A 14231-nucleotide genomic window follows, 5' to 3' on the forward strand; every position below is an offset into this window, starting at 1 on the left:
GTCTAAAGCTAGGAAAAGGGAAATATCCCAGAGTAGGCTGCCATGGGGATCGTAGAAGAAATCTAGTTACGCTCCTGATCTTGCATAATTGTTCCCAATACCAATGGGGAATTTATTGTTAAGAAACCATCAACTTAGTTGATAACAATCTTACAGTATACATTTTGGATTGGACGGTAAGGAAGAATAAGAGTTGGGATTCAGGCATGAACAAGAACACGTGCCACATGCAGTAACGCCACTGAACCTACCTGCTGTGTTTATTCTGGAGGGTAGACTGCTCGCCCGCTTGGCTGATTCCAGTTAAGGTGACCCCCTCTCCTGGTTTCTTTTTCTCTCTTCTACTTAAGGTACGGTTTAAGTCGGCAGACCATTCCTACGAAAGGGTGAACAAAAAAACGGAGCTGTGAGGACACTGTGTAGTTCTCGCATTTATCCACAAGAGGGCGCCAAAGCGCAAAAAATGGCAATACAAATTACGTGTGAAAAAATAGGCCATTTTCTTGACAGAGAAGCAAATTAAGTGGAACACCGCAAAAAAACAAACATGCACCAAACACGTGGGGTAGATACAACCATGTTAAAGACTAGTAAGTGAGCAAATACTTAAAAAATAATAAAATAAAAACAACAACATAAAACAGCACAATGCAGACCACAAGGCACAACAGAAGCAAGACGATCATTCATCTATCGGTTGCCATGACAACAGACAGAACCCCGGCATTAGGCCCGAGGTTGCCCAATTCTACCAACTGTACACATCAACAAAAACACAACGGTAGAATTCTGGAAGGTGACGTTTCCAGTGTATATAGCATTCACTATTACGTGCGGCAAGTGCGACATTGTATCCTCATTTTAAAAGTTGTATTCACTGAGAAATGGTGGTACCTATATATCCTTTGGGCTCCCTTTATCAGGGGAGAATAGATAACCTTGTTGCTCCGTGACACTACAAGTACCAGCATACCCAGATGCAACATAAGTAGAGAGTAACCACTGAGCAAAACGCAAATATCTTAATTCTCCCCCATTGCCAACAAAGAGATTTGCTTGTTGTGCTGGGACTTGTAGTTCTACAGCGTCTAGACTCTAGTGCAATTTAAGATGATACAGTACTTACTTCATCCTTGCGTCAGGAAAGGCAAGAAGGATAGAAGAAATAACATAAGCAAGCAAAGATCTAACAATGTAACACTGGGTATAAAACATTTATGGATTTAAATCAGGAAAACCAACAGTGACACCAAACAACCCCCCCCCCCCCCCCCCCTCCCGTAATTGCTTCCTGTAGTCTGCAGAACACCCAGAGCAGTCACCGTGGCTGGGAGGGGAGAGGGCACCGCTCCGTCCTTGAATTCTCTGCATTGCTGAGGGATCAGCCTGACGATAGCAGTTGGGACTGTGTGAAGAATCAGCACTTTTACTACAGAACCCTGGGCTTTGTTGGATTACGCGGGCATGTTCTAGATGCACCATCAATAGAGATCTACAATAGACGCCCTTGGTCTACTTAAATGCCCATTTCATCAAGCCGCAAAATAGGAAATCCCCCTACTAGGATTCGTCAGCACGACGGACGATCCCCATAAACAAACGCTCACCTCAAACTGGGGCCAGTTCATTGACATGCCTGGGCCGTGATTGTTTTTGAACCATTTCAGGTCCTCCAGGACATCGGCTGACTTTATACTGTACTCCAGGTCTCTGTATATTCCGGAGTACCTGATCAAAGGGAAAACATCAATCAGCTCTCTTATAATCCCTCCAGAGTCAGGACGGATAAGGAGTTTATAAAGTGTGGAAACAGAGTGTGCTGTCACTCACAGGCCTCATTACCCGCTAATCCGCCCGTACTGAAACAAGGGCTTTAATTGGCTTTTAAAAAGACAGAACAATCACAGAATTACGTTACTATACTGCACCGACACACGTAACAGGAGTAAAAGGTGGTCATACACATGCAGATTTATCTTCAGATCTGACTGGTTGGAACAAAAACATGGTTATGGATGAGAGCAAATGACAGTTGACCATTTGCTTGGAACTGCTGGAAAACTGCCAAACTGTCACTCAGATATTACCAGGTGATTGTTCCAACCAGCCAGATCTGAAGATAAATATTAATAGTGTATGGGCACCTTAAGCGTTATTTCAGTTAGGTTCTGATTTACACACATCAGATTAATCTCGGACAATATCGATTTGATATCAGTGGCCGCCGGTACCCGGCATTGGCTGGGAAGGACGACGGGAGGTAATGCTGCATTGAACAGCATAGTCCTCCATTGCGATCTACCAGATCAAAGCAGAAATAGAATTGTCTACACAGTCTATTTCAGCTTTCGATCCGGATACTGCAGGGCCGTGCATCAGGATCAAGTGCAACCAACATTGTGTGATTCAGGGTCACTTTCAATTTGATTTTGGACTATATAGTCCAAATCGTATCGAAACACAGAATCGGTGTACAGGGCATAACTCTGAGGTTTCCCAGTATGTTTGGTGATATCTCGCCGACGGACCCAGCAGAGCTGCGTCAGAGGATGCCGGCTTTGGCACGCCCAGAAATGGGATAAGACACCGCCCCACGTTCTGGAACGCTGCCCATCACCGCTCCAAACGTCTGATTGATCTGTACGTGCAATTCTGAAACGATCAGAAATGTGCGTTAACAGTGAATTAACATACATCTCTGAAACAAGCCAAGAGTGAACTATATCGGCAGGGCTGCTGGTAGAACAATATAGTGCATACACACAGAACGATATTGTTTAATGACATAGGTTAGTGATGTCACCATGTCCCCTCCATAGTGAATGAAGTCGCCAATGACATTGTCAACATTGAGCTGCATGCACGGACGACGGAGCGGCTGTTAGCAATGCACGGGAGTGCACATCGTTAACGACACTGAACATACACACTAGACTTTTTAAAATAAGGCATTATCTATTAAAAAAATTGTCTAGTGTGTATGGGGTTTAGCTTCACGGAATAATCAATCGGTTATTAAACATGCTTACAGTGTCCTGGTAACTATCTGTCCTGAACAGACGTCTACTGATGTCATCACTCAGGTGGCGGAATGAGTCTGGTCTATAAAGGTGCCCATACACTAGTAAGATTTATCTTCAGATATGGCTGGTTGGAACAAAAACATGGTTATGGATGAGTGACAGTTTGTCGGTTTTCCAGCATTTCCAAGCAAATGGTCCACTGTCATTTTCTCTCATCCATAACCATGTTTTTGTTCCAACCAGACAGATACATCTGCGTGTGTTTGGCCAGCTTAAGAGTACCTAGTAGCCAACATCACGTATGTCACAGACTTTCGTTTTGCTGCAAACCGCCAACCGGACACTGCAGCCATAAGTTACTTATCTGAATTGCAAGTCATTTATTCAAATAAAATTATTACAAAGTTAAGTCACACACACATTCTGCAGATCGGGGTAACCGGGTTGGTAAATATAGAAGGTGCGTAACCCTCTCCACACCTCTAACATACACGCACGGGCGGCAGTTAGGAGAACCCAGCCCAACAATACCAGGAAGTCACGCCCTCCAATAGGACGGACTTCCTGCACATGAATGGGGGGGGGGGGGGGGGGGGGTGAACCACCTTGATCAACGGCCACTTGTAGAACCGCTTCATGGCACCGAGTACTATAAATCTACCAAAAGGAGTATTTACTGGATATTTCTTTGCTGCACCCAACTAGGATCTCATACTGCGGTCATGCGGTGACATGTTATTAAACCAAACTAGGTAATTCATTTCTGTTACCCCTCCAGATTGGACAGGTCAAGGTGTTTCTCTACGTCCAGGAGCAGATCCCGGAAGAAGCGCAGCCGCTTATCCTCAAACTGCTGGCACTGCTCAAACACCTGCTCCATGTTCTCCATGTACTGCGGAGTGGCCGCATCCAGGTCTTTCAGAGCCTTCTCGTATTTCTCTTTGCTCTGCAAGACAGAAAAGCGGGAGAGGGGGTGAAGCCAAGGACATATTTCATTTAATTTCTTATCCCAAAACCGCATGGTTGGTGTAGGGGTTAGTATTGCTACACACACATAATATAAACTCCCCTTATTGCATGACACTGCCTCGGTCACGTGCATCCCTGCTCTACTACACCCGGAAAGGTCCTAGAACGCACCACACAATCAGCAAGCACCTCCAGAAACAATCAGTGTGTATATCCATGTTACACCTCCACTGATCCCACCACCAGGGAGACCGTATTCTTTCACATCGCCCAATGTTGTCCTTCAGGGTTACTCTGCCTATTTGCTCTGCCGGGCGTTACACAACACGGGCACTGGAGCGCAGCACAAGAGGAAGATTTCCTGGACGAACGGACGATCAGCTGGCACTTCCCCTTACCTTCTGAGAGTCCTGCTTGCTCTTCTCCACCTTGTCCTGGAGTTTCTTCAGCTGTTCGGGGTTGAGGGCAGGGTCGGCCTTGCTGTTGGTCTCCCGGGAGATGGCGAGTTTCTCCTCCTTACAGGCGGCGTGGTAGATTTTCTTACACCCCTCCACCTTTACAGGACGCAGAGCAAAAAATAAATAAAAAAACAAAACAAAAACACTTGGTGAAATCAGCTGGTTGGAAATACTGGAGATTGTTTTAAAACGCAAAACCGGACGGGGACTGTAGGCCATAAGTGGCGAATCCAGCTTAGCACAGACGAGCCTTTGTTACAGAACTAACACTAATGTAATCGCTAAACAAATAAATGTAATGTGTACGGAAGACAAAACAGGGTAACAAAAGCTTTGCTTTTTTTAAATGCCTTGACACAGACGCACAGTTAAATTCTTCAGTTCCTTTGTGTCTAATGCAAATATTAAAAAAGGATAAATGCAAATAAAATTCTTCTCGGAAACTAAACCTTGCTTATAATATGGAGATAGTCTGCTTGAAGAGTCGCCATTGTTTGCCCTCTCCTCCCTCTTAGCTTGAATGTAAAAGAACGACTGCCACTTAATGGAGATTGTTAACATTCATAAATACATATATAAAAAGCAAATGTTTTTAATATGCGGATTCCTTATTACTAGCGTTTGCAGGCTGATACAGACAGAAGAGAACATTTTAGTAATGCTTTGCAAACTGGTACCATCGTGCAATCATAGTAACACCTATGGGAATAGTTCCGCTACAAACAATTATTTTACAGATCATAAAAATCCATTCGCTACACATATAAAACCCCAGTGTATATGCTCTTAGTAGCGGGAACACACAGCATGGGACCCTGGCTAGTGGCAAGGGACGTGTGTGTGTGTGTGTGTGTGTGTGGCATCCTTGGGAAGTGTATGCCCTTTCTGGCGGTGCAGCTAGTTTAGAAGAGGGTGCGATTAAATACGGGATTAACCCAAAATTTGCTCATAGACCAACGCAGATCCTAAAACTACATCTAGCTAGGGGGCCACTGTCACCACAGCTGTCCATGCAAAGTTAAGGGGCCGAATAACATTGGTGCTTGGTTCAGAAGAGGGAAATATGTTCCTAAAGTAAATGTGACCTAATTAGTCTTATCCAGGCAGCTTCATTGTTCTAAAGAGTGAGGACTGGAGTGCCAGATAGCAATTCATTTTATTAACCCATTTGCTGTTAAGGACAGGTGGGATTCATTTTAACCATAGCAGGGGTTCAAATGGACGAAGCCTTACCTAAAGGTGCCCACACACTAGAACGATTTTTGGGCCGATTTTCGATAAATCGGCCGATATTTACCGATAATCGGTCGAAAATCGGCCGATGCTCGCTCCCGTGGATCTTTTGCTAAATCTTCTGATCTTACGTGCTGCACAAAAGATCAGAAGATTTAACAAAAGATCCATAGGAACGCACACGGGATCTTAAGAAAAATCTTTGGTAAAGATGTGCGCTTGCCTGAAATCTTTTGTCCAGATCGGACAAAAGATTTGAAGGCTAATTTATGCGCACATCTTATGATCGCAGATCTTTCTAGTGTTTTCAGCAGCATTAATTTATCCCCTTGGCTGCTGGGCCTGACCTGTGATGGAGAAGACCTTGTGGTAGGTAGGATCGTAGGGGCGCAATCATCTCTAGTTACGCTCCGAATGTCAGAGATACCGGTCCCCTACCCCACACTCAAAAGAACAAAAGGTTAGGGACCCCTTAACGTGTGGATCCAAAAACTGACCTGTCCACTATTTATGGTGGACAGTCTTTGCAGAACGGTCAACCACCAGACTATTAAAAAGGTCACATAATAGAGAAATTGATCATTTCTAGAATACGACGGTTGGCTGGTGGCCCCCTCACCTCTTTCAGTTTCTTCGCCCATGGCTTCTGTGCTTTCCTGAAGCCATCTTCGGCCTCTTTGGTCTCCTTAAACCCTCCCATCATCTGCTTGTGGTAGGCCTCCTTCTGCCAGTTCTTCATCTTCTCAAAGTCGTCGTTCATCAGTGCGTTCTTCACCTCTAGGTGGAGCTCACTGACCTTCTCAGCCTCCGTCATCACAGCATTCCAGGCCTTCTCCACTGTGCCATACTGGGGGCCTAGGGGAAATCAAACAAGATGCGGTTATGGACTACACGCCGAAAGCAAAACTAGCCTTCAAGGTGACCAAGGGGGCGGGTGGGTCGCTTACTCTGAGTATATGTATGTACAACATACGCTGTGGGAGGAGTTTATTTATAGCAGGTGATTAAAGGGTTGTTAAATGATCCAATGGCTTTATTGCACACTCCGCTCCATAAATACGTCTTACTATTGTTTGCTGACTGGTTTACACAAACATTAGCCGCACACTGAAGCCGTACTACCGCCTACGGACGCTCATAGTGGGAGGGTCCCGACCTTACTGACCCGAGGCTCGGAATCTACCACCCTCGCCCACGCTGCTCAGTGTCCATTAGTGAATTGTGGATATAAAAAGGCTCCTTAAGAATGTTAGGAATTATTGTACTGTGTGCGAGGTTCTGTTTACACCATTTTCCCACTGTCTGAGGTCAGCGATTGGGAAATAATTATGGTACTTATGTAGTAGACGGGCGCCCACTAAACAATTTGTTTAGTGGGCTATTCTGCCTAGGAAAAATCGCATCGCATCGGCCCTTTTAAGGGCCGTGCGATGCGATTCTCCTATGTCATTTATTCACTGCTCTCAGCCCCGGGGGATCGCACCTCCCGCAAAATCGCATGCGATTTTATAGGGTGTACGACACCATTACATTAGCTATACAATAATATAATTGACTGGCATACACCCCCCCATTATCCATGCCACCCCGAAGCGTGGCGAGCGCAGCGAGCCCTGCGAGGGGTGGCGGAACGCGTCCTCCGACCTTTTCCTACCCCCCCCCCCCCCATATCCACGTCGGCGTGGAGTTGATTTTATATAGTGTGGAGAGCACAGCGAGCCCCGCGGAATACATGTAAAGTAAACCGCCTCCCCTCGCGGGGCACGCCACACTATGTAAAATCAACTCCACGCCGACGTGGATGGGGTGGGGTAGGAAAAGGTTGGAGGACGCGTAGCGCCGCCCCTCGCCACGCTTCAGGGTTGCATGGATAGTGGGGGGGGGGGGCCCTAAAACCTCATTGTATGTCACACAATGATATTATTGTATAGCTGATGTAATGGCATCGTACACCCTATAAAATCGCATGCGATCACGTGCGATTTTGTGGGAGGTGCGATGCGATGTGATCCCCCGGGGCATACAGAGCAGTGAATAAATTACATAGGAAAATCGCATCCTATTGCGATTTTCCTAAGTTACCGTACGCATGCAAATTGGGCCCCCGGCTACTACATAAGTACCATAATTGTAATTTGCGTCATTTACAAACGGTGTCCTAGTAGGCTCGGAGCTGCCCCCCCTCCCTCACCTTTCTCCACCAGCTGCTTCCACCGCTTGGACCACTCGGTCAGCTGCTGTGCGTAGCCCTTCTCGATCTTCGCCCGCTCGTGGATACAGTTCATTAAGTCGCTGCAGAGTCTGTGGCCATCATCTATACGCTTGACTGCGCGCTTGTAATTACCAATCTAACAAAGAAAGACAAAATAGATTATATATGATGTACAAAAGATGACACACAAAATACAGAAGAGCACATTATATGATAGACAGCGAACGCACCACAGTAATTCCCGCGGTCACCAATATAGTACACCGGTGGTGCAGCGGGAGAACGATTTAGCGCATACACGGTGATATCCTTCACGCTATAGGTCAGTGACGTCACCCGCTGCGTACATGTTGTCTCTGGTGATCTTGCCAGATTAAAAATACACACTGACCGATGTATCGTTAACGATATTGGTATCATGAATATGGTTAACGATATATTGCCCAGTGTGTACCCAGCTTGAGGTTCCTGCAGGAAGTTGCAGCATTCGCACCGGGCTTGGCCACAGCTAATGCAGGCCACACACAGACTCCTACCTAACCTTCCACATGTGGGTATTCAGGAATAGCAACCGTACATAAAGTAGAGTCTAGGCTAGGGTGGTCAAAACACACCCCCCCCCCATGCAGAGTACACCGGCCAATAGGATATTTGGTAACTGCATCAGGCCTCTTTAGGCCAATCACACAACTGGTTATGTACAGCCACCACGATTTACAAGGACATCATTTGAATAGCAACCACTAAGAATTTATAAGCAGCTTCCGTGTCCCGAAACGCAAGCAAACCCTCTACACTAGTATGGAAGTTGCCATCTAGTCACTTGCTGCCACCGATCCCCAATCCTGAGACTGCCCTCCACACAAACCCCAGCCTGGCTGCTCATTATCACCGATTACAATGGAAAGTCTCCTGAACTGGGACCCAGGAATGACACTGCGATTGCGGCAATTCTCAGATGCTGTCTCTTGTACAGGTGTGTGACACAGGGCTGTGAGCAGATTAGGCATACCTCCCTCTGGTTATAGGAAGTTAATAATTTATCACAATATCTACTGTTGGTTTCAGGGTCTACTAAAAAAAAAAAAAAAAAAAAAAGGGAAAGCAAATCTTTACAAATGGTATTCTCATAAATGCGGCCAGTCACCCCCCCCCCCCCCCCCCCTTGCACCTTTGGCTCGAATCGCAGCTGGGGCTCATGAGGTGCCCTGTAATGTGGTAACCCAGATCCCTACCACCCACCAACTTGTGTAAAAAGAGAAAGAGAGAGTGAGAGTAGGTCAAGTACCAGCCAATCAGCTCCTAACTCATTCTTCAAACACTGCCTTGAACATGGCAGTTAGGAGCTGGTATTTTAATCGCTCTCTAAGGGGGGGGGGGAATTCAATCCCGGCCACTATTTGCGACGGGGGAAATCGCGGCGACTGCTTATTCAATGCTGTCTTTCCAGACAGCATTGAAGAGGCAAAAATAGACAGACTGGGCCCGTTTTGTCGATTTTGGCCGTGAATATCGCCAATCCACAGCCGTTTACGCAGACACGGCCCCCTTTTTGCCGATCGCGAAGCAGGACATTAAATCGCGCCTGCCGATCTGCGGTCGAACAAAACGAAAAACGAGTCAGAATCACAGCTGTAGGGCCAGATCGACAGTCTTGACCCAGACCCATGGGTCCACTTACCCCGGCTTTACTGGTGTGTTTTTAAATTTCTTCACAATTACTGGTTCATTTATTCATTCCAGGGATATAATTAATGTAATCCAATTTGTGGCCTTGCATACAAACGCGACTTCTCATCTATCTCATTTGTACTTGCCAAAGGGGCTCTTCAGTGTTGGGGTGAAATTCGCCGGCTTCTCAACTAATCCCGAATAATCGTTAAGATCACTTAAAAAGTTCTTCATTAAGACAAATAAAGCTGCATAATGACTGTATAGATGTACACACATGCAGCCGGCCTGGAGTATCTATGTACGAAGAGTCAGACTGACATCAGCGGTTACTAGCAGACCATAATACTGGGGACTAGAGAGCCAAATTCTTTATAAAGAATGGAGTACACTGTATATAACGATAATGCAGCACAGAAACGCTGCCTTTACAATTTAATAGAATGTGGGCCAATGAGAGCCCAAACTCCACCAGCACAACACAGAAGGATCGGGGGCGGCGCCAATTTATTGGTCGTGATGGGAAAGAGGCGGCACAAACGCAGACGTGTGGTGACCGTTTAAGGATAGTGTCAAAGGCTGTGCATGTGGTCCCACACACGGTCATTATGGCTCTGTCGTCTTACTTGCGACAGTCATTATATGCAACCAGACTGTGCGACATCAGGACGGGGGGCAACACGTGGGAATTAGACACATCCCGAATGTGAACCGGATATGCTGTATGCCGCAAGTCAGGTTTGAGACTGTCACCGGTGCACAAGCTTTCCCCACCAGCAGCAGAGCATGGAAGACCTACTGAATGTGGCAGGCTGGGTATTCAACATGGCAGCCTCCAGCAAATGAGACATAAATAACATGTTTGTTTATCAGACTAAACTGGGTTCTAGGACCCACCCTTACCAGTCACAGACCACAGACAGTGCTGGCTACATATAGTTTATGTTCAATAAAATATAAAAGGAATATGAACATCCCAAAGAGGGTCAAGGTCATATAGTCATCAGCACCACAATGTGACCAACCCGGAAGTAAGCGGCTGTGCGGACGGAGACGGTAAACGCCCACTTTTGCCGCGAAACTCCGGATTACCAGACCTATAAATAAAGAGAAAAAGACCTGCCACCACTACACAAGCCTTGAGAAAGAGCCGCTGGTTCAAGGGTCGAAACGCGTTGGCGGAGTACTGTTGGCAGCATCCCAGACAGAGAAGGACTTAAGGAGTAACCAGAGGCAGCATCTGATCCCCAGCCCTGTTACCCGGGACCGGACTGGTGAATATCTGACTGATCGCTTTGAACTGATTAACACCCAGTTCTGATCCACCTCTTGGTAATTTGTACTTATTCCCCCTACAAGCCTGGATTTTTTGTTTCACGATTTTAATGTATTTTATGATTGTATCTGTGCATTATACATGTTAGAAAAGGGCTTATAATAGTGAAGCCTATTTTATTGTTTTCATGTACTGGAGCACTTTACCCTTCAGAGGAATACATTGGATGCGGGCGGAACATTACTATACGGAAGTATAAGTTTTGATTCCCCCTTACTGCACTTTATACTAGACCCACTCACCCTGGGTTTATTGAGGGCTGTTTGGTATACCCCTCTTTTTCTACTATTGTGTTACCCGAAGGATTTGGGATTTTTCCTTCTATACCCACTTCTGTAGCGACCATTTAGCACAGAACCTGAAAGTTTAACCCCTTCCCGACATTTGACGTACATTTACGTCATGGCCGGGATGTACTTCCCGACACATGGCATAAATGTACGTCATGACTTTAAACTGTCACTGCGTCTCGAGACGCAGTGACAGAGGGACGATGTCTGCTGTCCCTGACAACAGACATGTCCCTGCATGCCCAGGGGGGGCTGCGATGTCGCCCCCCCGTCGGCGATCGCTGTGATTGGCTGTTCAGTGTGAACAGCCATTCACAGCGTTTTCCTGTGTTACCAGCGAATCGGACGCTCGGTAACACAGGTGTCAATCACCGCCGGGCGTCAGGGGGCATGAGGGGGTCATCGGTGACGATGACACCTCACCCCACCCTCACCCCACCTGCCCCCAAGGCTGTGATTGGTCCGTGGGACCCACGGACCAATCACAGCCAAGGCGCGACATTTAAACTACCGGTGACTGCGCTGCAGACGCCATTCCGGTCTGGAATAGCGTGCAGAGCGGTCACCGTGCCCATCTGCCGTGATACTGACCTGATCCTTGCTAATACTTACCTGATCCTTGCAAATACCTTACCTGATCACTTGATCACTGCTTGTAGCGTGCTGGACGCTTCCTGGATCTGACTTCTTGGGACTTCCTGCTGCTGCTGCAGTGTGATAGAGAGATAGAGAGATAGAGAGAGAGATAGAGAGAGAGATAGATAGAGAGAGATAGAGAGATAGTGACAGAGAGAGCTATATTTTGTGTCTGCTACCCCCCCTTTTTGGGGGTGCAGGGGTTTTTTATATATAAATAACTGTCACTGCTGCTGCTGCAGTGTCATAGTGATAGATAGTGATAGATAGTGAGAGATAGTGATAGATAGTGAGAGATAGAGAGATTTGTGTCTGCTACCCCCCCCTTTTTGGGGGTGCAGGTTTTTTTTTTATATATATAACTGTCAGTGCTGCTGCTGCAGTGTCATAGTGATAGATAGTGATAGATAGTGAGAGATAGAGAGAGATAGTGACAGAGAGTGATAGAGAGTGTATATTTTGTGTCTGCTACCCCCCTTTTTTGGGGGTGCAGGTTTTTTTTTATACATATAACTGTCAGTGCTGCTGCTGCAGTGTGATAGATAGTGATAGATAGTGATAGATAGTGAGAGATAGAGAGAGATAGAGAGAGATAGAGAGAGATAGAGACAGAGAGTGATAGAGAGTGTATATTTTGTGTCTGCTACCCCCGCCTTTTGTGCTGATCACTATATCTGAGGTGATCAGCAACTTTTTGGGGGCGCAGAGGTTTTTTTTTTTTATATATACCTGTCAGTTGCTGCCAGTTGCACTGTCAGTTGCACCAAAGGTTGTGCACCTGCTGCCCCTCACTGGTAATCAGTGTTGCATCACTGATCACCTTTTTTTTTTTTTGAGGCTGCTGTGGGTCTTTTTTTAATTTTTTTTTTACACACACTGTGATTTTGTGGGTGTCCTGTGGCCACTGTGCGCTGATCAGTGACGTACATCACTGATCATCTTTTTCGGCACAGGGTTGATCTATTTTTTTTTTTTTTTGATCAAATTCCTGTTGCCTTTGAGCGCTGTTCAGTGACGGACGTTACTGACCAACATCTGTGCTAAATTTTTGGCGCAGGGCCTTTTTTTTTTTTTTTTTTTAACCCCTTCAATTTTTTTTTTTTTAATTGGGTTCAAATTCCTGTATAAAGTATTTTTTTTTTTTTCTACACTACATACACACTACACACTACATACCCCCCGGGTTGAAATAAAGTTTGTACCCCCCCCTACACTATACACGTGTTGAAACATTTCACTACCAGTAACACAAAAATAAAAATGGCATCCCAAATGTCATCCCAAATGTCATCCCAGTCATCCAGAAGAATGTATTCAGCGGAGGAGGCATATGCCATGCTTGCCTCTGATTCTGACACAGCCAGTGAGGCAAGCGGGGAATTTGAAGGATTCATCTTAACCTCATCTTCCTCCTCTAGTGATGAGGGACCCCCTCAAAGACGCCCCCGTAGAGCAGCTGAGACCCCCCCCCCCAATAATTGATCTCGTATGGACCCCACCACCAGACAATTTTGAGCCCCAGGTTCCTGAGTTTTTGGCCATGCCAGGAATCCAATTTGATTCCACAGGTCTCAGAGAAATTGACTTTTTCAAATTATTTTTCTCTGATGATTTTATAAATTTAATTGTGGACCAAACTAATTTATATGCCCAGCAGTTTATTGCTCAAAACCCCACGTCATCATTTGCTAGGTGGACCCCTGTAGATGCAGTAGAGATGATGACGTTTTGGGGTCTGGTGTTTCATATGGGCATAGTAAAAAAGCCAGAAATTAGGCAATATTGGAGTACAGATGTTCTGTACAGCACCCCATTTTACCGTATGGCCATGCCCCGGGCTCGATTTGAGACGATCCTTAAATTTTTGCATTACAACGATAATGCACAGTGCCCACCCAGAGATGATCCCACCTTTGACCGGCTATTCAAAGTCAGGCCGGTCATTGATCATTTCAGTGCCAAATTTGAAGAGATGTACATCCCAGATAAATTCATTTGCATAGACGAGTCCCTTATACATTTTAAAGGAAGGGTTAAATTCCGCCAGTACCTTCCCAGTAAGAGGGCAAGGTATGGCATAAAAATGTATAAGCTGTGTGAAAGCACCTCAGGGTACACCCACAGGTTTAGGGTATATGAAGGGAAGGATTCAAGAATTGAACCGCCAGAATGCCCCCCCTCCCTCGTAGGTGTTAGTGGAAAAATTGTCTGGGATTTAGTGCACCCCTTCCTGGATAAAGGTCATCACCTCTATGTGGATAACTTTTACACCAGCATCCCCCTGTTTAAGGCCCTTGGTTCAAGAGGTACAGCAGCTTGCGGTACTGTGCGCAAGAACCAAAGAGGCCTCCCAAAAACGCACATTGCCCAAGTAATGAGAAGGGGTGAAAGCAGGGGAATATG

General features: G+C 46.0%; 1 protein-coding gene across 4 annotated transcripts in view; it reads right to left on the reverse strand.

Annotated features, from left to right (window-relative positions):
* PACSIN2 (protein kinase C and casein kinase substrate in neurons 2) overlaps nt 1–14231 on the reverse strand; it is an 80241-nt gene that overhangs the window by 13624 nt on the left and 52386 nt on the right. For all 4 annotated transcript variants that reach the window (XM_083181241.1, XM_083181238.1, XM_083181239.1 and 1 more), the window contains exons 3-8: nt 7875–8031; nt 6303–6538; nt 4391–4546; nt 3794–3969; nt 1608–1728; nt 252–376 (exon numbers count right to left, since the gene is read on the reverse strand). In XM_083181241.1, coding sequence (XP_083037367.1) covers nt 252–376; nt 1608–1728; nt 3794–3969; nt 4391–4546; nt 6303–6538; nt 7875–8031 — 971 coding nt within the window. The remainder of the gene's footprint in view (nt 1–251; nt 377–1607; nt 1729–3793; nt 3970–4390; nt 4547–6302; nt 6539–7874; nt 8032–14231) is intronic.

Source organism: Crinia signifera, chromosome 4 (assembly GCF_055691185.1).
Source record: "Crinia signifera chromosome 4, ASM5569118v1, whole genome shotgun sequence".
In the NCBI taxonomy this organism is placed as follows: domain Eukaryota; kingdom Metazoa; phylum Chordata; class Amphibia; order Anura; family Myobatrachidae; genus Crinia; species Crinia signifera.